The 23770-nt window shown below is 54.2% G+C and overlaps 2 protein-coding genes across 7 annotated transcripts in view; both read left to right on the forward strand.

Moving 5' to 3' along the window:
* LOC134037955 (pleckstrin homology domain-containing family A member 5-like) overlaps nucleotides 1-13075 on the forward strand; it is a 40616-nt gene extending 27541 nt beyond the window's left edge. The window contains exons 22-33 of one of the 4 annotated variants that reach the window (XM_062483527.1): nucleotides 8-109; nucleotides 1439-1541; nucleotides 3210-3241; nucleotides 5667-5820; nucleotides 5924-6048; nucleotides 6917-7096; nucleotides 7642-7722; nucleotides 7771-7887; nucleotides 8600-8676; nucleotides 10953-11161; nucleotides 11364-11434; nucleotides 11528-13075. In XM_062483527.1, the coding sequence (XP_062339511.1) occupies nucleotides 8-109; nucleotides 1439-1541; nucleotides 3210-3241; nucleotides 5667-5820; nucleotides 5924-6048; nucleotides 6917-7096; nucleotides 7642-7722; nucleotides 7771-7887; nucleotides 8600-8676; nucleotides 10953-11161; nucleotides 11364-11431 (1248 nt within the window). In that variant the 3' untranslated portion in view covers nucleotides 11432-11434; nucleotides 11528-13075. Of the gene's footprint in view, nucleotides 1-7; nucleotides 110-1438; nucleotides 1542-3209; nucleotides 3242-5666; nucleotides 5821-5923; nucleotides 6049-6916; nucleotides 7097-7641; nucleotides 7723-7750; nucleotides 7888-8599; nucleotides 8677-10952; nucleotides 11162-11363; nucleotides 11435-11527 lie in introns of all 4 variants that reach the window. The other 3 variants (XM_062483528.1, XM_062483526.1, XM_062483529.1) reach the window with 3 other exon arrangements.
* A 407-nt stretch (nucleotides 13076-13482) lies between these two features.
* LOC134037960 (zinc finger protein AEBP2-like) lies at nucleotides 13483-20704 on the forward strand. 3 transcript variants are annotated; one of them, XR_009932617.1, is made up of 9 exons: nucleotides 13483-14184; nucleotides 15093-15294; nucleotides 15597-15704; nucleotides 15904-16087; nucleotides 17079-17221; nucleotides 18064-18131; nucleotides 18741-18854; nucleotides 20047-20169; nucleotides 20208-20704. XR_009932617.1 is itself a non-coding variant. In XM_062483536.1 (8 exons), the coding sequence occupies exons 1-8, from the start codon at nucleotides 13661-13663 to the stop codon at nucleotides 20057-20059; spliced, it is 1356 nt and encodes a 451-aa protein (XP_062339520.1). In that variant the 5' UTR covers nucleotides 13483-13660; the 3' UTR covers nucleotides 20060-20704. The 3 variants fall into 3 exon arrangements, 2 of the variants coding, with proteins under 2 accessions (XP_062339520.1, XP_062339521.1); XM_062483536.1 differs by having other exon boundaries at nucleotides 20047-20704; XM_062483537.1 differs by having other exon boundaries at nucleotides 17097-17221; nucleotides 20047-20704.
* Nucleotides 20705-23770: the final 3066 nt, after the last annotated feature.

A 23770-nucleotide genomic window follows, 5' to 3' on the forward strand; every position in this document is an offset into this window, starting at 1 on the left:
TGTGCAGGAATTGGAGCGCTCCAGGAGGGAGCATGACAGGCTGCAGGCTGCTGTCTGTCTGGCCAAGACCAGCCTGCTCAGCCAGCTGGAGACCCTGGGCAGCCCACAGGTACCACACACCTCACACCAGACACCTCACACCACACACCAGACACCTCACACCACACACCTCACACCAGACACCTCACACCTGACACCTCACACCAGACACCACACACCTCACACCACACACCAGACACCACACACCAGACACCTCACACCACACACCTCACACCACACACCAGACACCACACACCAGACACCTCACACCACACACCTCACACCAGACACCTCACACCACACACCAGACACCTCACACCACACACCAGACACCACACACCTCACACCAGACACCTCACACCACACACCACACACCTCACACCACACACCAGACACCACACACCACACACCAGACACCTCACACCTCACACCACACACCTCACACCACACACCACACACCACACACCTCACACCACACACCTCACACCTCACACCACACACCAGACACCTCACACCACACACCACACACCACACACCTCACACCACACACCAGACACCTCACACCACACACCTCACACCACACACCACACACCTCACACCACACACCTCACACCTCACACCACACACCACACACCACACACCTCACACCACACACCTCACACCACACACCAGACACCTCACACCACACACCAGACACCACACACCACACACCACACACCTCACACCACACACCAGACACCACACACCACACACCACACACCAGACACCTCACACCACACACCTCACACCACACACCAGACACCACACACCAGACACCTCACACCACACACCACACACCTCACACCACACACCTCACACCACACACCTCACACCACACACCCGACACCAGACACCTCACACCACACACCACACACCTCACACCACACACCTCACACCACACACCACACACCACACACCTCACACCACACACCTCACACCACACACCACACACCAGACACCTCACACCACACACCACACACCAGACACCTCACACCTCACACCACACACCACACACCTCACACCAGACACCTCACACCACACACCACACACCACACACCTCACACCACACACCACACACCACACACCACACACCACACACCTCACACCAGACACCACACACCAGACACCTCACACCACACACCTCACACCACACACCAGACACCTCACACCCCACACCACACACCAGACACCTCACACCACACACCACACACCTCACACCACACACCTCACACCACACACCAGACACCACACACCAGACACCTCACACCACACACCACACACCACACACCAGACACCTCACACCACACACCTCACAAACACATACCCATGCACTCATGATAAGTTGTGTGTGTGTGTGCAGACAGAGCCTCCCAGCCAGCAGCATGTTCAGATCCAGAGGGAGCTGTGGAGGATCCAGGACGTGATGGAGGCTCTGGCTAAGAACAAGAAGAGCAGTGACACTGGTGACCTCACATGCACACACACTGGTGACCTCACATGCTCACACACTGGTGACCTCACATGCTCACACACACACTGGTGACCTCACATGCACACACACTGGTGACCTCACATGCTCACACACTGGTGACCTCACATGCTCACACACACACTGGTGACCTCACATGCACACACACACTGGTGACCTCACATGCTCACACACTGGTGACCTCACATGCACACACACTGGTGACCTCACATGCTCACACACTGGTGACCTCACATGCACACACACACACTGGTGACCTCACATGCTCACACACTGGTGACCTCACATGCACACACACACACTGGTGACCTCACATGCTCACACACACACTGGTGACCTCACATGCACACACACACTGGTGACCTCACATGCTCACACACACACTGGTGACCTCACATGCACACACACACTGGTGACCTCACATGCACACACACTGGTGACCTCACATGCTCACACACTGGTGACCTCACATGCTCACACACTGGTGACCTCACATGCACACACACACTGGTGACCTCACATGCACACACACTGGTGACCTCACATGCTCACACACTGGTGACCTCACATGCTCACACACTGGTGACCTCACATGCACACACACACACTGGTGACCTCACATGCTCACACACTGGTGACCTCACATGCACACACACACACTGGTGACCTCACATGCTCACACACACACTGGTGACCTCACATGCACACACACTGGTGACCTCACATGCACACACACTGGTGACCTCACATGCTCACACACACACTGGTGACCTCACATGCACACACACTGGTGACCTCACATGCACACACACTGGTGACCTCACATGCTCACACACACACTGGTGACCTCACATGCACACACACTGGTGACCTCACATGCACACACACTGGTGATCTTACATGCACACACACTGGTGATCTTACATCAGGGGTGGGGAACCTTTTTTCTGCCAAGGGCCATTTGGATATTTATTAAATCATTCGGGGCCGTACATAATTATCAACTTAAAAATGTGCCTGCTATATTTGGTCAAACATTTAATTAACTCACCCCTAATGTGATGGTTGGAACTGCTTCTCTTTGGTGAGGTTTGTGATGTTAGCTGGCACGGATGCAGCCTGCTTTGACTAGGGGTGCATCGAACATTTCTTGGGGGGTATCATGGAAAGGGATCGTATTATTTTTTATATTGCTACCATTTTTGAGACTGCTTATCGATCTGAGTGTTAATCAGGCGCGGAGCCATACGTTGTAAACATTCGGGGCTTAGCCCAAACCAACAACGTATTCTGGGTTTGATTCGCTAGAAAGGAATTCCACACTTACCTTAATACGTGCAGAGCGCGCGAGCGACATTTTTTGGTACATTGGTACGCAACGCTGCGCGCCTCCACGGTCCTCTTCCACATATTAAAATAGTGCTGCTGCCAACGAATAATGCCCCTAATAACATGGTTCCTGCAGTGCCATGGCGGGCCGGACCAAATGATTTCGGGCCGGACGTTCCCCACCCCTGCCTTACATGCACACACACACACACACACACACACCCACACACACTGGTGACCTCACATGTTCACATGCACACACACTGAGGTCTCTGTCAGTGGTATGTATCTAACATCCTCTCTCTCTGGACAGGAGTCCTGGTCTCCAGCCTCAACAACAACAAGGTGAGTTCAACTCTCAGCCTCAGTCTGTGTGTGTGTCCACCTCTCTCAGAGCAGTAAGAGGTTGTGTGGTTAGGGTTATTAGGGTGTGGGTTATTAGGGTGAGGGTTATTAGGGTGAGGGTGGGTGATGTTTAGGGTTATTAGGGTGCGGGTTATTAGGGTTAGGGTTATTAGGGTGAGGGTTATTAGGGTTAGGGTGGGTGAGGGTGGTTAGGGTGAGGGGTTAGGGTTATTGTGGGTGATGTTTAGGGTTATTAGGGTGTGGGTTATTAGGGTTAGGGTGGGTGATGTTTAGGGTTATTAGGGTGAGGGTTAATAGGGTGAGGGTTAGGGTGGGTGAGGGTTATTAGGGTGAGGGTTAGGGTGAGGGGTTAGGGTTAGGGTGAGGGTTATTAGGGTGAGGATTAGGGTGGGTTAGGGTGAGGGGTTAGGGTGAGGGTTAGGGTTAGGGGTTAGGGTTAGGGTGAGGGTTATTAGGGTGAGGATTAGGGTGAGGGGTTAGGGTGAGGGGTTAGGGTTAGGGTGAGGGTTATTAGGGTGAGGATTAGGGTGGGTTAGGGTGAGGGGTGAGGGTGAGGGTTAGGGTGAGGGTTAGGGTGAGGGGTTAGTTAGGGTTAGGGTTATTAGGGTGAGGATTAGGGTGGGTTAGGGTGAGGGGTTAGGGTGAGGGTTAGGGTGGGTTAGGGTGAGGGGTTAGGGTGAGGGTTAGGGTGAGGATTAGGGTGGGTGAGGGGTTAGGGTGAGGGTTAGGGTGAGGATTAGGGTGAGGGGTTAGGGTGAGGGGTTAGGGTGAGGGGTTAGGGTGAGGGTTAGGGTTAGGGTGAGGGTGAGGGGTTAGGGTGAGGGGTTAGGGTTAGGGTGAGGGTTAGGGTGAGGGGTTAGTAGGGGGTTAGGGTGAGGGGTTAGGGTGAGGGTGAGGGTTAGGGTGAGGGTTAGGGTGAGGGGTTAGTAGGGGGTTAGGGTTAGGGTGAGGGTTAGGGTGAGGGTGAGGGTGAGGGTTAGGGTGAGGGGTTAGTAGGGGGTTAGGGTTAGGGTGAGGGTTAGGGTGAGGGTGAGGGTTAGGGTGAGGGGTTAGTAGGGGGTTAGGGTTAGGGTGAGGGTTAGGGTGAGGGGTTAGTAGGGGGTTCAGCTTCTCTAATCGCATTGTTGTTGTTGTTGTTGTTGATAGCCGGTGCTGTTACCGTGCCCCAGCCTACTCCGGGAGGGGGAAACCCCCGCACCCCCCCGGCCCCCCCTCCCCCAGTCCTATGACTCCTCCCAGCGCCCCCTCCCCCAGTCCTATGACTCCTCCCAGCCCCCCCTCCCCCAGTCCTATGACTCCTCCCAGCCCCCCCTCCCCCAGTCCTATGACTCCTCCCAGCGCCCCCTCCCCCAGTCCTATGACTCCTCCCAGCGCCCCCTCCCCCAGTCCTATGACTCCTCCCAGCGCCCCCTCCCCCAGTCCTATGACTCCTCCCAGCGCCCCCTCCCCCAGTCCTATGACTCCTCCCAGCCCCCCCTCCCCCAGTCCTATGACTCCTCCCAGCGCCCCCTCCCCCAGTCCTATGACTCCTCCCAGCGCCCCCTCCCCCAGTCCTATGACTCCTCCCAGCGCCCCCTCCCCCAGTCCTATGACTCCTCCCAGCGCCCCCTCCCCCAGTCCTATGACTCCTCCCAGCCCCCCCTCCCCCAGTCCTATGACTCCTCCCAGCCCCCCCTCCCCCAGTCCTATGACTCCTCCCAGCGCCCCCTCCCCCAGTCCTATGACTCCTCCCAGCGCCCCCCTCCCCTGGCCCCGCCCCTGGCTCCGCCCCTTGGTCCCTGCCCGGCCCCTCTCTGGTCAGACGACCGCAAGCCCAGCGCCAGGAATGGGACGCACAGCGTAAGACGCCGCAACCTTTCACCACTCAGCCTCTCCCCCAGCCTCCTCCCATTGGCTCATCATCCCCGCCGATGTGCCCCGCCTCCATCTGCAACCAATCATTTCATCCCAGAGCCTGTCCTTTAGCTCCTCCCTCTCTCCATCGCTGTTGGAGTAAGATGATGATGATGCTTATAGTGACGGTGATGATGGTGTTGATGAAGATGATGAAGAACATGATAATAGTGATGATAGTGACAGTTCCCTCATCTTCACTTGCCTCTGCTCGCTGTCATGTGACTCATCAGTCCTTGCGTCAGTCCACCTCTCGTGTGTGTGTGTGTGAGGATGTGTGTGTGAGGATGTGTGTGTGTGTGAGAGGATGTGTGTGTGAGAGGATGTGTGTGTGTGTGTGAGGATGTGTGTGAGGATGTGTGTGTGTGTGAGAGGATGTGTGTGTGTGTGTGTGTGTGAGAGGATGTGTGTGTGTGAGGATGTGTGTGTGTGTGTGAAGATGTGTGTGTGTGTGTGAAGATGTGTGTGTGTTCCAAGGTGTATCGTAACCCCCCCCCCTTCTTGCCCCCAGGGTACAGATTACCGCCTGTGTAAGAGTGAGCCAGAACTGACCACGGTGAAGGAGGAGGCAGGAGAGAACACGGGAGAGGACAGGAGAAACTCTAACCCCCCCACCGAGAGACAGGCCCCAGCCTCTAACGACCTCAGCCTCACAGCCTCTAAAGGTACTGACCTCACAGCATCTAATGACCCCAGCCTCACAGCCTCTAAAGGATCATGTATGTGAGGGTGTGTAGTGTTCAAGTATGAACTGTGTGCTGCCCCCAGCAGGACCCCCCCTCCACCCCGTGGGTGTGGTGCCCCCCAGGACGAGGTCCCCCCCGTCCCCCCCACAGGACCTTGTCTCCTCCTACGTCACTCTGAGGAAGAAGCCTGAAACTCATCACGCCAACGTGAGTCATAAAACCCCCCCTCTCTCCAACACCCCAGACCCCCTCATCTGAGTGAGTGATGCTAGCTAGCCCTGATGTAGTGAGTGATGCTAGCTAGCCCTGGTGCAGTGAGTGATGCTAGCTAGCCCTGGTGCAGTGAGTCATGCTAGCTAGCCCTGGTGCAGTGAGTGATGCTAGCTAGCCCTGGTGCAGTGAGTGATGCTAGCTAGCCCTGGTGCAGTGAGTGATGCTAGCTAGCCCTGGTCTAGTGAGTGATGCTAGCTGGCCCTGGTGCAGTGAGTGATGCTAGCTAGCCCTGGTGCAGTGAGTGATGCTAGCTAGCCCTGGTCTAGTGAGTGATGCTAGCTAGCCCTGGTGCAGTGAGTGATGCTAGCTAGCCCTGGTGCAGTGAGTGATGCTAGCTAGCCCTGGTCTAGTGAGTGATGCTAGCTAGCCCTGGTGCAGTGAGGGATGCTAGCTAGCCCTGGTGCAGTGAGTCATGCTAGCTAGCCCTGGTGCAGTGAGTGATGCTAGCTAGCCCTGGTGCAGTGAGTGATGCTAGCTAGCCCTGGTGCAGTGAGGGATGCTAGCTAGCCCTGGTGCAGTGAGTGATTCTAGCTAGCCCTGGTGCAGTGAGTGATGCTAGCTAGCCCTGGTGCAGTGAGTGATGCTAGCTAGCCCTGGTGCAGTGAGGGATGCTAGCTAGTAGTGGTGACCTGGTGCAGTGAGTGATGCTAGCTAGCCCTGGTGCAGTGAGTGATGCTAGCTAGCCCTGGTGCAGTGAGTGATGCTAGCTAGACCTGGTGCAGTGAGTGATGCTAGCTAGCCCTGGTGCAGTGAGTGATACTAGCTAGTAGTGGTGACCTGGTGCTCTACCTGGTGTGTGTAGGGGCACCCTAACCCGCGCAGCGTGGTGGAGCAGGCGAGCGCAGGAGAGAGGGAGAGAGAGAGTGGTAGGGCACGAATGAGCGTTGAGGAGCAACTGGAGCGCATCAGGAGACACCAGCAGGCCACAATGAGAGACAAGAGGAGAGACCCCTCCCCCCCTCCCCCCTCTACCTCGACACAGGTACTCCCCCCTCCACCTCAACGTGTGTGTGTGCAGGCTGGGTGTGTTGAGGAGTGTGTGTGTGTGCAGGCTGGGTTTGTTGAGGAGTGTGTGTGTGTGCAGGCTGGGTTTGTTGAGGAGTGTGTGTGTGTGCAGGCTGGGTTTGTTGAGGAGTGTGTGTGTGTGCAGGCTGGGTTTGTTGAGGAGTGTGTGTGTGTGCAGGCTGGGTTTGTTGAGGAGTGTGTGTGTGTGCAGGCTGGGTTTGTTGAGGAGTGTGTGTGTGTGCAGGCTGGGTTTGTTGAGGAGTGTGTGTGTGTGCAGGCTGGGTTTGTTGAGGAGTGTGTGTGCAGGCTGGGTTTGTTGAGGAGTGTGTGTGTGTGCAGGCTGGGTTTGTTGAGGAGTGTGTGTGTGTGTGCAGGCTGGGTTTGTTGAGGAGTGTGTGTGTGTGCAGGCTGGGTTTGTTGAGGAGTGTGTGTGTGTGTGCAGGTGTGCAGGCTGGGTTTGTTGAGGAGTGTGTGTGTGTGCAGGCTGGGTTTGTTGAGGAGTGTGTGTGTCTCGGTCTTTAGGATCTGGACGCTGCTCTGAGGGAGCTGGAAAAGATCAGAGACCAGACCAGCCTGGACCTCTCCACCCTGGACCAGGGTCCTGGGGCCGGGGCTGGGGCCGGGGCCGGGGCTGGGGCTGGGGCTGGGGCCGGGGCCGGGGCTGGGGAGATGAAGGTAGAGGAGGAAGAGCAGACTGAAGAGGGGAAGCTGCCATGTGGGGAGGAGGTCCAGTCTGAAGCCACCGAGAGCTTTATGTCCCACTCAGAGGTACACACACTCACTCACACACACACACACACACACACACACACACACACTCTCACACACACACACACACACTCTCACACACACACACACACACTCACACACACACACACACTCACTCACTCACTCACTCACTCACTCACACTCGTTGATAGGTATATATACCAAATATCAAATAAGGATCAGCAGGTGTTGCCATCCCATAGTTAACACATCTTCCATGAACATACTAGCTACCTAGCCATGAACAAACTGTCTAGGCTTTTCATAATAATACAAAAATAAAAACATAAAATGTAGAGTTGGGGGTTATCTGAGGGATTTAACCCAGGATCAGCCACCCTGGCCTGCACAGCCAGCCAACATCAACCCCTGAGATTCACTGACCTCCGGCACTATATGTTCTGAGATTAACAAATGTGTGTGTGTGGTGTGTGTGGTGTGTGTGTGGTGTGTGTGTGGTGTGTGTGTGGTGTGTGTGTGGTGTGTGTGTGGTGTGTGTGTGGTGTGTGTGTGTGTGTGTGTGTGTGTGTGTGTGGTGTGTGTGTGTGTGGTGTGTGTGTGGTGTGTGTGTGGTGTGTGTGTGGTGTGTGTGTGGTGTGTGTGTGTGTGTGTGTGTGTGTGGTGTGTGTGTGGTGTGTGTGTGGTGTGTGTGTGTGTGTGTGGTGTGTGTGTGGTGTGTGTGTGGTGTGTGTGTGGTGTGTGTGTGTTGTAGCAGACAGCGCCGCCCCAGGATGTGGAAATCCTCAGGCCTCAAACAGATCTCCAAAACTCTGCACACACCTCGACCAGGTAGGCTACACACACACACACACCCCTACCAGGTAGGCTACACACACACACACACACACACACACACCCCTACCAGGTAGGCTACACACACACACACACCCCTACCAGGTAGGCTACACACACACACACACACACACACACACCCCTACCAGGTAGGCTACACACACACACACACACACACCCCTACCAGGTAGGCTACACACACACACACCCCTACCAGGTAGGCTACACACACACACACCGCTACCAGGTAGGCTACACACACACACACACACACACCGCTACCAGGTAGGCTACACACACACACACACACACCCCTACCAGGTAGGCTACACACACACACACCACTACCAGGTAGGCTACACACACACACACACACCGCTACCAGGTAGACTACACACACACACACACACCGCTACCAGGTAGGCTACACACACACACACACACCGCTACCAGGTAGGCTACACACACACACACCGCTACCAGGTAGGCTACACACACACACACACCTCGACCAGGTAGGCTACACACACACACACACACACACACCCCTACCAGGTAGGCTACACACACACACACACCCCTACCAGGTAGGCTACACACACACACACACACACCCCTACCAGGTAGGCTACACACACACACACACCCCTACCAGGTAGGCTACACACACACACACACACACACACACACACACCCCTACCAGGTAGGCTACACACACACACACACACACACCCCTACCAGGTAGGCTACACACACACACACCCCTACCAGGTAGGCTACACACACACACACCGCTACCAGGTAGGCTACACACACACACACACACCGCTACCAGGTAGGCTACACACACACACACACACACCCCTACCAGGTAGGCTACACACACACACACCACTACCAGGTAGGCTACACACACACACACACACCGCTACCAGGTAGACTACACACACACACACACCGCTACCAGGTAGGCTACACACACACACACACACCGCTACCAGGTAGGCTACACACACACACACCGCTACCAGGTAGGCTACACACACACACCTCGACCAGGTAGGCTACACACACACACACACACACACACCCCTACCAGGTAGGCTACACACACACACACACCCCTACCAGGTAGGCTACACACACACACACACACACCCCTACCAGGTAGGCTACACACACACACACACACACACCCCTACCAGGTAGGCTACACACACACACACCCCTACCAGGTAGGCTACACACACACACACCGCTACCAGGTAGGCTACACACACACACACACCGCTACCAGGTAGGCTACACACACACACACACACACCCCTACCAGGTAGGCTACACACACACACACCACTACCAGGTAGGCTACACACACACACACACCGCTACCAGGTAGACTACACACACACACACACACCGCTACCAGGTAGGCTACACACACACACACACACCGCTACCAGGTAGGCTACACACACACACACCGCTACCAGGTAGGCTACACACACACACACACCTCGACCAGGTAGGCTACACACACACACACCCCTACCAGGTAGGCTACACACACACACACACCTCGACCAGGTAGGCTACACACACACACACACCTCGACCAGGTAGGCTACACACACACACACACACACCCCTACCAGGTAGGCTACACACACACACACACCTCGACAAGGTAGGCTACACACACACACACACCTCGACCAGGTAGGCTACACACACACACACCTCGACCAGGTAGGCTACACACACACACACCCCTACCAGGTAGGCTACACACACACACACACACACACCCCTACCAGGTAGGCTACACACACACACACCCCTACCAGGTAGGCTACACACACACACACACACCCCTACCAGGTAGGCTACACACACACCTCGACCAGGTAGGCTACACACACACACACCTCGACCAGGTAGGCTACACACACACCTCGACCAGGTAGCCTACACACACACACACACACACCCCTACCAGGTAGGCTACACACACACACACACACACCTACCAGGTAGCCTACACACACACACACACACACCCCTACCAGGTAGGCTACACACACACACACCCCTACCAGGTAGGCTACACACACACACACACACCCCTACCAGGTAGGCTACACACACACCTCGACCAGGTAGGCTACACACACACACACACACCCCTACCAGGTAGGCTACACACACACACACCTCGACCAGGTAGGCTACTTTGGTCCTCTCTGTTCCAGACAACCTTCTCTCTGTTCCAGACAACCTTCTGCAAATGAGGTCCTAGAGGAGAAACAGGAGGAGGTGGAGGAGGAAGAGGAGGAGAAACAGGAGGAGGTGGAGGAGGAAGAGGAGGAGAAACAGGAGGAGGTGGAGGAGGAAGAGGAGGAGAAACAGGAAGAGGTGGAGGAGGAGAACATTACAGTCTCTTATGACGACAGCAAACACAACAATAACATCCTGGTGTCTGGTGAGAGAACACACCTCACACACCACACACACACCTCACACACACCACACACACACACCTCAGACCCAGTCTAACGCACACAGCTCAATGACATTGTGAAATATGTAGAACCTAGCAGGCATCATTAAACCATGCTGCACTTAAATAAACTTAATAGGGGAATACCACCTGAGTGTTAATGATTGTATGTGTGTGTGTCCAGTGAAAGGCCAGCCCCCCTCCTCCAGTCCCACACAGCTCCCAGATGGGTCACACTTCATGTGTGTTTAGACGGTGAGACGTCCACATCATTTAGCAGATGTCTCTATCTAAAGCAGCAAACACCTAAACTGCAGATAGAGTAAAGCTGTGAATCTACCCCCACAGAGTGTTGACCTTGCTGACCAATGAGATGGGACTTTGGCAACAACATCCAAGATGGCTCTTACAGAACCAAGATGGCGTCTGCTCTCTGGGCTCCGTGTTTACACTCCTACAGAGTGACAACACATGCCTATATATCGTATACCATATTATACCAGACCATAGACCAAACCAGACTGAGAGACAGACAGACAGACCAGACAGACATGCAGACAGACAACATATTTTTACTGTGATGCCAATATCTTACCCACACAGATATAGAAAGATATAGAAAATTAATTATTATTATTGTTATTATTATTACTACTACTGCACCTGTTATTACAGGGTTATTGTTTCCAGTTGGTGTGTATATGTTAGGTGTTTGAAGCACTGAGGAGGACTGTACAGGGTTAGGGTTATAAGCATTTAGAGGCTCCTCTCCACACATGCAGCGCTCCAGCCTCTCCCATGCAGCGCTCCAGCCTCTCCCATGCAGCGCTCCAGCCTCTCCCATGCAGCGCTCCAGCCTCTCCCATGCAGCACTCTAGCCTCTCCCATGCAGCACTCCAGCCTCTCCACACATGCAGCGCTCCAGCCTCTCCCATGCAGCGCTCAAGCCTCTCCCATGCAGCGCTCCAGCCTCTCCCATGCAGCGCTCCAGCCTCTCCCATGCAGCGCTCCAGCCTCTCCCATGCAGCGCTCCAGCCTCTCCCATGCAGCGCTCCAGCCTCTCCCATGCAGCGCTCCAGCCTCTCCCATGCAGCACTCCAGCCTCTCCCATGCAGCACTCCAGCCTCTCCACACATGCAGCACCCCAGCCTCTCCCATGCAGCGCTCCAGCCTCTCCCATGCAGCACTCCAGCCTCTCCCATGCAGCGCCCCAGCCTCTCCCATGCAGCGCTCCAGCCTCTCCCATGCAGCGCTCCAGCCTCTCCCATGCAGCACTCCAGCCTCTCCACACATGCAGCGCACTCCGTGTGGTGACACTAGTGACTATCGGTGCTTCCTGCAGCTGAGGGCAGAACTTGAACCCTTTTCTATATTTTCACATATTTGCACCTCGCTGTTCCTTCACAGTTTGTAAGCTATCATCGAACATATTTTTTAATATTCCTGATATTATAAAGAAGTATTCCGTGGGCTGGTGCTTCCAGTAGGTGCCACTCGTTGCTTAAGGAGAGAGTTTTATATTTGAGTAAGACTGGGTTTATTTATCTGATGGTCAGTGACAGGGAGTATGCCAGTGGAGTGCTCAACTGCTAGTTAACGTATAGACGGACGTGTATGAAACGTAGGGTTGTGTTTTGTTCTGTCTAGTTTGAAGTTGTTGATCAGACTGCAGACTATAGAATATAAAAAGCAATAAGATGGATTTTTGTTACACCAGGACTTAGAAACATGTACAAATTGTAAAAAAAAGTTTGTTGTGTAAATGATGTACACCATAGCCTGACAAGAGCTGATATTATAACATTATAAAAGTTATTATTAGAGTCAATATGCAAATGTTCCTATCATCTGTTTTATATCATGAGAAATAAATTAAATGTTGACGTTCTTTATCCATTGTGTATTGGAAATGTGTCATGATGACAAAATACATACACACATCCCTTCTAAAGCACTAGGCTGAACAAGGTAAATTTCAGCTATTACACATGTCACTGCACTGTAGAGATGGTTCTTTACACCGTGTTGCAGTAAAATAGTTTTGTTTTTTGTTTAATTTACAAAAGTAGAAATATGTTTCACATGTCAAAAGGTTCAGCTTAACACGGTGATCAATACTATCACCGGACAATCCTCTCCAGTCGCCGAACCAACACGCTCTTTCTCTACCGTGTTTAAAAATCTAAATGAGGAACGAGTTGATTGTTTTTAAATAATCTTATAGTGAATGCCTGCTGTGAAAAAAGGCCAGGCTTGGCGCCTCTTCCGCCGGAATAAATAGTGCTTTTTCAGCATTCTGGATCAGTTTTCTGTTTGTTAGACCACGTGGAGAGGCGACAATGCGGACAGTCACGTCACGTTTCTCCTCCCCTTTCGTTCTCCCAGCCCGGTGGTGAGTGGTAGGCAGAGAGAGAGAGGAGAGAGAGGGGGGACGAACCACATTAACAACTTCTCTAAACAGCTACATTTGGTGCTAAAATTATGGCTGCGGCAACAACCGACGGAACCGATCAAGATAGTCCATATACTAGTGACCATAACGGTACCGGGGACACCGGGGAAGACGGTGAGAAGACACGGGGCCTCCCAGATTCGAAACAGGAACCGGGTGACAACGAGAATGGTTTAGAAATGGACGTTAACGACGGACACGGCGGCGGAGAGGAGCACGAGAAACCGTCTCCAGATTCCTACGCCTCTAAAGAAACGGTTTTGAGAAACGGAGAACTGGAAATGGGCTGTGAACTCTCTGTACCGGGGAACAGTCCCGAGCATGAGCGTCCATCGAGCAGCTCTGATCCCGTGGAGAGCTGGAGGGGGCTGAAAGAAGAACAAAGAGAGGAGAGCGTGCCCTCGCCTCCCTCGAGCGTGCCCTCGCCTCCCAGCGACCTGAAGACTAGAGACGATTGTACCGAGAAAAGCGATCACGGAATCAAGAGACGGGCCAGTTTGGAGATCTCGTCCTCGGATGGGGAACCACTGAGCCGAATGGATTCCGAGGACAGGTCGGTGGATTATTGATAAACCTAGAGAACGGTCAGCGGTTAGACCCCCCGCGGGAGGTTGCTTATGTTTACATTACGTTTTATTTTCCTTTTTCCAGTAGGATATCCCTTAATCGTCTCTAAATTACAACCCAAGTGTGGTTGCGAGCTTTCCAGTTCCGCGCAAGCAGCATGTATTGGTTTCCAGCGTCTTGATAAGAGTTTGTTCCGTTACAAAGCATCTGCACCCGGAGCTCAGCGGTGCGCTCGAGGTCTTTTGTTGTTCCGTAGAGATTTGACAAAAGTAGGGAATGGAAAACTCCCGGTGTCCTGACGTCGGTAGCTGCTATTCGGTGTGAAGTCTCAGTCTGTAGTCACGTTAAGGACGAAGAAGCCAGTTTCCCAGAAGGCAACAGCACAGTCATCAGCGTGTCTGATCAACTGAAGATTACATCCGTTCACACACATGCACGCATACACACACTAACAGGTAGTGCCTTTGTGGTCAGCTACGTGTTGGAAATGGATTGGGGAGTCGAAACATGCTAAAATTCTTACACACACACTCATAAATTGTCACATTGTGAGTCATACACAATGTGACAGATCAGATAGGAGGCTCCTGTGTGGCTGTCTGTCACCCCATCAGCACCTACACCCCCCCACTGACACAAGGAGGGAGGGGTAGAGGAGGGAGGAGGGAGGGGTAGAGGAGGGAGGAGTAGAGGAGGGAGGAGGGAGGGGTAGATGAGGGAGGAGGGAGGGGTAGAGGAGGGAGGAGGGAGGGGTAGAGCAGCTGCAGGGTTTCAATGTAACTGTTGTTCCCCTTCTGGCACCCAGCACCGAAGCAGCTGGAGACCTGGGAGGTGTGTGTGTGTTGGTGAGAGTGTGTGTGTGTTTAAGCAGACTAACACCCCCCTCCCCCCCAGTATCAGCAGCCCCCTGGTGGACCAGGAGAGCACCCTGTCCAGCGGGCGCTCCACCCCGGCCATGATGCACGGTGGAGCGGGGATTTCTGGGGGCAGCAAGGGCTACGCCTGCCTCTGGGACGGCTGCTTGCAGGGCTTCCTCTCCAGCCCCGACCTGGCGGAGCACCTGAGGGCTGCCCACGGACACACCCAGACAGGAGGGGTCAGTTCTGCTCCTGGCTCTCCTCCTCTCCCTCTCCTCCTCTCTCCTTTTCCCCAGTGCTCTCCTCCTTTCTCTCCTTATTTCTCCTCTCTCCCTCCCTCTCTCTTTCTGTCTCCTCTCTCCCTCCCTCTCTCTTTCTGTCTCCTCTCTCTCTCTCTCTCTCTCTCTCTCTCTCTCTCTCTCTCTCTCTCTCTCTCTCTCTCAATCTCTCTCAATCTCTCTCCTTTCTATCCTTTCTCTTTCACCTCACACAGACCCACACTGAGCAGTGTGTTTAACCTAGGTGTGTGTGTGTGCTACAGGTGTTTGTGTGTCTGTGGAAGGGCTGTAAGGTGTTCAACACGCCATCCACCAGTCAGAGCTGGCTCCAGAGACACATGCTGTCACACAGCGGAGACAAGCCCTTCAAGGTGACCCCCCACCTCTCGCTCTCTCTCTCTCTCTCTCTCTCTCTCTCTCTCTCTCTCTCTCTCTCTCTCTCTCTCTCTCTCTCTCTCTCTCTCTCTCTCTCTCTCTGTCTCTCAGGTTCATGAGTAGCACACTCTCACACGTTCCTACAATAATAAGTTTGAAGAAGTTGTGTTTAATACACAGTGTGTGTGTGCGCAGTGTGTGGTGGGGGGCTGCAGTGCCACCTTTGCCTCCCAGGGGGGACTAGCGCGCCATGTGCCCACTCACTTCAGCGCCCAGAGTTCCAAGCTTGCCAATCAGAGCAGGGGGAAGGAGGAATCTCCCTCGAAGGCGGGGCTTAACAAGAGGAGGAAGCTGAAGAACAAACGGAGGAGGTCCTTACGTATGTAGATACACACACGCACACACTAAACGCATGCACACACTATACACACGCACACACTATACACACACGCACACACTATACACATGCACACACACACTATACACATGCACACACACACTATACACATGCACACACACACACACACTATACACATGCACACACACACACACTATACACATGCACACACACACTATACACATGCACACACACACACGCACACACTATACACATGCACTCACACACTATACGCACACACACACACACTATACACATGCACACACACACACTATACACACACGCACACACTATACACATGCACACACTATACACATGCACACACACACTATACACATGCACACACACACTATACACATGCACACACACACTATACACATGCACACACACACACACTATACACATGCACACACACACTATACACATGCACACACGCACACACTACACACACGCACACACTATACACATGCACTCACACACTATACGCACACACACACACACACTATACACATGCACACACACACACTATACACACACGCACACACTATACACATGCACACACTATACACATGCACACACACACTATACACATGCACACACACACTATACACATGCACACACACACTATACGCACGCACACACACACTATACACATGCACACGCACACACTATACACACACGCACACACTATACACGCACACACTATACACACACGCACACACTATACACATGCACACACACACACACTACACACACACGCACACACTATACACGCACACACTATATACACACACACACACTATACACATGAACACACACTATACGTACGCACGCACACACAAAGACACACACACAGACGCACACACACATACTATACACATACACACACACACACCTGATTGGCTTCCCTCTGACATGTGACCCTGGTTGACCTGTGACCCTGGTTGACCTCTGACCTCCTCTCTCACCCCAGTCTGCTCTCTCGCTCCAGCGCGCCCGCACGACTTCTTCGACGCCATGACGATGGACGCCATCCGGCACCGGGCTATCTGCCTGAACCTGGCCACACACATCGAGAGCCAGGGACACGGACACAGCGTGGTGTTCCACAGCACGGTACACACACACACACATCGAGAGCCAGGGACACGGACACAGCGTGGTGTTCCACAGCACGGTACACACACACACACATCGAGAGCCAGGGACACGGACACAGCGTGGTGTTCCACAGCACGGTACACACACACACACACTCTCTCTCTCTCACACACTCATACACACTCCTGCTCCCGCAGACTTGTGTTTCATCCCTCTCTCCTCCTCCCTCATCCCTCTCTCCTCCTCCCTCATCCCTCTCTTCTCCTCTCTCATCCCTTATCCCTCTCTCATCCCTCTCCTCCCTCATCCCTCTCTCCTCTCCTCCCTCATCCTTCTCTCCTCTCCTCCTCCCTCATCCTTCTCTCCTCTCCTCATCCCTCTCTCCTCCCTCATCCCTCTCTTCTCTCCTCCCTCTCTTCTCTCCTCCTCCCTCATCCCTCTCTCCTCTCCTCCTCTTTCATCCCTCTCTCCTCTCATCCCTCTCTCCTCCCTCATCCTTCTCTCCTCCTCCCTCATCCCTCTCCTCCCTCATCCTTCTCTCCTCCCTCATCCCTCTCTTCTCCTCCCTCATCCCTCTCTCCTCTCCTCCTCCTCATCCCTCTCCTCCCTCTCCTCATCCCTCCTCCCTCTCTCCTCTCCTTCTCCCTCTCTTCATCACTCACCCCTTTCTCCTCATCCCTCTCTCCTCATCCCTCTCTCCTCTCCTCATCCCTCTCTCCTCATCCCTCTCTCCTCTCCTCACCCTTCTCTCCTCATCCCTCTCTCCTCTCCTCATCCCCCTCTCCTCATCCCTCTCTCCTCTCCTCACCCCTCTCTCCTCATCCCTCTCTCCTCTCCTCATCCCTCTCCCCGTGCAGGTGATAGCCAGGAGGAAGGAGGACAGTGGGAAGGTGAAGGTTCTGCTGCACTGGACACCTGAGGACATGTGAGAAACCCTCTCCATCATCCTCCTCCTCCACCCTCTCCCCTCCTCTCCTCCTCCACCCTCCTCCTCCTCCCTCTCCCCTCCTCCTCCACCCTCTCCATCCCTCCTCCTCCTCCCTCTCCCCTCCTCCTCCACCCTCTCCATCCCTCCCCTCCTCCTCCACCCTCTCTTCTCCCCTCCTCCTCCACCCTCTCCCCTCCTCCGCCACCCTCTCTTCTCCCCTCCTCTCCTCCTCCACCCTCTCCCCTCCCCTCCCCTCCTCCGCCACCCTCTCCCCTCCCCTCCTCCTCCACCCTCTCTTCTCCCCTCCTCTCCTCCTCCACCCTCTCTTCTCCCCTCCTCTCCTCCTCCACCCTCTCTTCTCCCCTCCCCTCCTCCGCCACCCTCTTTTCTCCCCTCCTCTCCTCCTCCACCCTCTCTTCTCCCCTCCTCTCCTCCTCCACCCTCTCTTCTCCCCTCCCCTCCTCGTCCACCCTCTCCCCTCCTCCACCCTCTCTTCTCCTCCTCTCCTCCAGCTCTCTTCCTCCACCTCTCCTCTCTTCAGGCTTGTTTAGTGTTGAAGTTGTATGTCCTTGTCCTCATATGGTGTGTCTACCTGCCCCCCCCCAGCCTGGCTGATGTGTGGGTGAGTGAGAGCGAGCGGCCCCAGCAGAAGACCAAGGTGGTCCACCTGTCCCAGCTGCCCCCAGACACAGCTGTGCAGCTAGCCCCCAGCATCTACAGGTATGCAGCTAGCCCCCAGCATCTACAGGTATGCAGCTAGCCCCCAGCATCTACAGGTATGCAGCTAGCCCCCAGCATCTACAGGTATGCAGCTAGCCCCCAGCATCTACAGGTATGCAGCTAGCCCCCAGCATCTTTAGGTATGCAGCTAGCCCCCAGCATCTACAGGTATGCAGCTAGCCCACAGCATCTAAAGGTATGCAGCTAGCCCCCAGCATCTAAAGTTATCGCAACCAGGTCCAGCGTTGGCCGACCGACGACCAGGCAGGTGCTGACAACTCAAACCCCCCACACCACAAGGGATGTGTGTGGGGGGGGACAGAGAGAGGAGAGCAGGGATTAGAGAATGCCAGGAGCAGCTAACAGTTACAGTCATAATAGAATGAGATCCCCACCGGTCAAGTGTGGACTGGTGCAGCAATTTAACAGAGCAAAAAAGGGGAATTTGATGCAACCCCACACACCAAGACAGCGACAGCCCCCCTCGTTTGGAACATGAAATCTGTTCCAGGGGAAGAGAACTCTAAAATAAGTTATACTTATAGAATAAGGATGGAAACAACCCGTCCCCCGTTGCCTCCAACTAGTAACATACTTACCTTTAACAGTCGTAGAATTGACTAAACAATAACGTTTTTAACCTAATTTTAAATGTAGAAACAGTATCAGGTATGCAGCTAGCCCCCAGCATCTACAGGTATGCAGCTAGCCCCCAGCATCTACAGGTATGCAGCTAGCCCCCAGCATCTACAGGTATGCAGCTAGCCCCCAGCATCTACAGGTATGCAGCTAGCCCCCAGCATCTACAGGTATGCAGCTAGCCCCCAGCATCTACAGGTATGCAGCTAGCCCCCAGCATCTACAGGTATGCAGCTATCCCCCAGCATCTACAGGTATGCAGCTAGCCCCCAGCATCTACAGGTATGCAGCTAGCCCCCAGCATCTACAGGTATGCAGCTAGCCCCCAGCATCTACAGGTATGCAGCTAGCCCCCAGCATCTACAGGTATGCAGCTAGCCCACAGCATCTACAGGTATGCAGCTAGCCCCCAGCATCTACAGGTATGCAGCTAGCCCCCAGCATCTACAGGTAACCCTGGGAGGCAGCCACTGGGTGTGTGTATGAGGGTGTGTTAGTGTGTGTATGAGGGTGTGTGACCTGAGACCAGCTGACCTCCTCTTCCGCTTCACAGGATGTTCTTCTAGAGACAAGAAGTGTCACATCCTGCTGCCCTGCCAGGAGAGAACATGAGCTGTCAAGCAACTCAACATTTTCCTTCTGCAATCCTTCACCCCTCCTTCCTTCATCTCTCCTTCCTCCACCCCTCCTTCCTTCATCTCTCCTTCCTCCACCCCTCCATCCTTCCAGCCTCTCAGGGTTCATGCCCTCAGGGGGGGTCACATCTCTCCTGGGGGTCAGAGGTCATTAGCCTGTCCACGGGCATCCTGATCTCTACGTAGAGAAAACTGTAAATACCTCTGAAGATTTGTAATATATTTTTATACCTGCAGATTTAACTGTAGATACGTTTGTATTTTCTCTGCTCTATTGTGTTTTTAATATAGATGTTTTAAAAGATTGCAATTGTACATTGTGATAGAATTATAGTTTTTGAATGTTTTTTTTAAATGTCACAGTGCCTGTGTACCATCAGATGATGATGATGATGGTGCAGAAGGGTTAGGGTTAGAAGAAGGCCAGTCTTCGTGTCTTTATGTGTGTGTGCAGGAAGTGTCAGTAATAAGGGTCCCAGAGCTGAGTGTGTGTTCTAGACCAGCATGTTGTAACAGAAGATGGACTGTACTGCAGAGCTGTGTGTGTGTGTGTGTGTGGTGTGTGTGTGTGTGTGTGTGTGCCGGTTTATTAACATTAACTTGACTTTTTAATAAAACAGAAAACAAGATGAAGATAATGGTGGTTGTGTCTGTCTCAGGTGCTGAAGCCTTACTGCAGGGGACAGGGTTTGAATCTGGCCTGGGCGTTTGCTGCATGTCTTCCCTGGCTCCCCCTGTCCTCCCCTGTCTCCCCTCTCCTCCCCTGTCTCCCCTCTCCTCCCCTGTCTCCCCTCTCCTCCCCTGTCTCCCCTCTCCTCCCCTGTCTCCCCCTGTCCTCCCCTGTCTCCCCTCTCCTCCCCTGTCTCCCCTCTCCTCCCCTGTCCTCCCACCCTCCTGTCTCTCCTCCACTGTCTCCCCTCTCCTCCACTGTCTCCCCTCCACTGTCTCCCCTCTCCTCCACTGTCTCCCCTCTCCTCCCCTGTCTCCCCTGTCGTCCATGATAATGCTGCAGAGCACCCGATGATCCACAGATCTGGGGTTTCCGCCTGGCCAGACTGCCTCCAACAAGCCCAGACACAAGCTCATCATCTCTCCTCTCCTAGGTTGGGCTGGGCTTGGTGTGTGTATATTTGTGTCTACCTGTATGTGGTGTGAAGAGTTTACAGCTTAATGACCACAGGTGATGAAGTGTTGTGACCCTCTCAGCATAATGCTGCTGGATGAGAGGGGGGAGCGGCTTGTTGTGGGGGGTGGGGGGGTGTTGTCATGATGATAACCATGTCCATGTTCTATTGATCCTCAACATTCTGAAGTGGTATTTACATTCCCCCCTGCAGGAACAAAAAGCTTCGACACAACAACCTTAATGCCTTCCTGACCTCTTTGCTATTCTGCAAAATATCCTAGGGGATTTAAGGTCTTGTCCTGTATTATTATTTAAAAATCCATCCCTGGCTGATTTGAGTTCATGTCAGCTTAAACAGCCAACACAGAAACAGCTAAATGTCAGAGAGATATGCACACATACACACACAAACACACACTGCTGTAGATCCCTGATGCATGGGTATAAGGAGGGTCAGGTGGTGTTGTCCAGTGTGTTTGGCAGGGACAGATCAGAGTGAATAATCAGCCATGCTTCAGCAGGCAGAACACCCTGAAGAGCTCCAGGGTTAGACACAATACTGAGTCTTCACAGGTCCAAACCTCCACAGTCTCAGACACAATACTGAGTCTTCACAGGTCTAAACCAGCACTTCTGTTAAATATGCTCTTTCCTTTTCTCTTTCTTCTCTCTCCACCCATCACCCCTTTCTCTCTCTCCGCTTTTCTCTCTCTCATTTTATTTGGGAGGGAGTGTGTTAGGGTTAACTCTAATCCCCCCTCCCCTACAGTAGACTGGGCTGGTCAGGGATCTAATCCCCCCTCCCCTACAGTAGACTGGGCTGGTCAGGGATCTAATCCCCCTCCCCTACAGTAGACTGGGCTGGTCAGGGATCTAATCCCCCTCCCCTACAGTAGACTGGGCTGGGCAGGGATCTCAAACCCTGCCTTGAAGATGTTTAATCATAATCTCCATAGTGGATAATTTTTTATAATTAAAGTTATTTATTTTATTTTTTTATGATGCTGAAATTTGGACATGGTTAATTTCAACCCAATTTTTTTTTTTGATTCCTCTGGTAGCAGGAACCCTATTGGTTTTGTTAGTAGGCCTATTATGATTCTAGTTCCTCTCTAACCCTATGGCAGAGAGGACACATCATTACTCCTTTTCCTCTTCCAGGATCAGATTTATGTCTGTTGATGTTCCAGTAGTCAGAACAGACACACCCCCATCCCCCCTTCACACCCCCATCCCCCCTTCACACCCCCACCACCCCCATCCCCCCTTCACACCCCCATCCCCCCCATCCCCCCTTCACACCCCCACCACCCCCATCCCCCCTTCACACCCCCATCCCCCCCATCCCCCCTTCACACCCCCACCACCCCCATCCCCCCTTCACACCCCCATCCCCCCCATCCCCCCTTCACACCCCCATCCCCCCTTCACACCCCCACCACCCCCATCCCCCCTTCACACCCCCATCCCCCCCATCCCCCCTTCACACCCCCACCACCCCCATCCCCCCTTCACACCCCCACCCCCCCCTCACACCCCCTTCACACCCCCATCCCCCCTTCACACCCCCATCCCCCCTTCACACCCCCACCACCCCCATACCCCCTTCACACCCCCACCCCCCCCATCCCCCCTTCACACCCCCACCACCCCCATCCCCCCTTCACACCCCCACCACCCCCATCCCCCCTTCACACCCCCACCACCCCCATCCCCCCTTCACACCCCCACCCCCCCTTCACACCCCCATCCCCCCTTCACACCCCCTTCACACCCCCATCCCCCCTTCACACCCCCATCCCCCCTTCACACCCCCACCATCCCCATCCCCCCTTCACACCCCCACCACCCCCACCCCCCCTTCACACCCCCATCCCCCCTTCACACCCCCACCACCCCCACCCCCCCTTCACACCCCCACCCCCCCTTCACACCCCCATCCCCCCTTCACACCCCCACCACCCCCATCCCCCCTTCACACCCCCACCACCCCCATCCCCCCTTCACACCCCCATCCCCCCTTCACACCCCCATCCCCCCTTCACCCCCCCACCCCCCCTTCACACCCCCATCCCCCCTTCACACCCCCACCATCCCCCCTTCACACCCCCACCACCCCCATCCCCCCTTCACACCCCCATCCCCCCTTCACACCCCCACCACACTCCCCACTGGATTCGACTCGGGGAGATCTGGAGTTCCCACGGAGTATTTTCCGCGGTGCTCGTGGGGTCTCTGTCGGTTATCCTCGCGCTGCTTGTCAGATTGGTTGACTGGTATGCGGAGCGGGGCGGAAGCTCGAGCAGCGAGTTCGACTCTCTTCTTCATTTGGCGGCAATCCGCGGTTTGGATGTGTTGTTGACAGCCTGGTGCGCGCTCTCTTCAGTTGTTACTCTCATATGTGCCTTCTCCTGGGCCGGGCTGTTCCTCCTCCTCGGCGGGGTGCTGCTCCGGAGCGCCTTGCTGCTCAGGCGAGCTGTCACTTGGCCAAAGCCGCTGCACAGCCTCTTCTGCAC

Source organism: Osmerus eperlanus, chromosome 17 (genome assembly GCF_963692335.1).
Source record: "Osmerus eperlanus chromosome 17, fOsmEpe2.1, whole genome shotgun sequence".
Classification (NCBI taxonomy): domain Eukaryota; kingdom Metazoa; phylum Chordata; class Actinopteri; order Osmeriformes; family Osmeridae; genus Osmerus; species Osmerus eperlanus.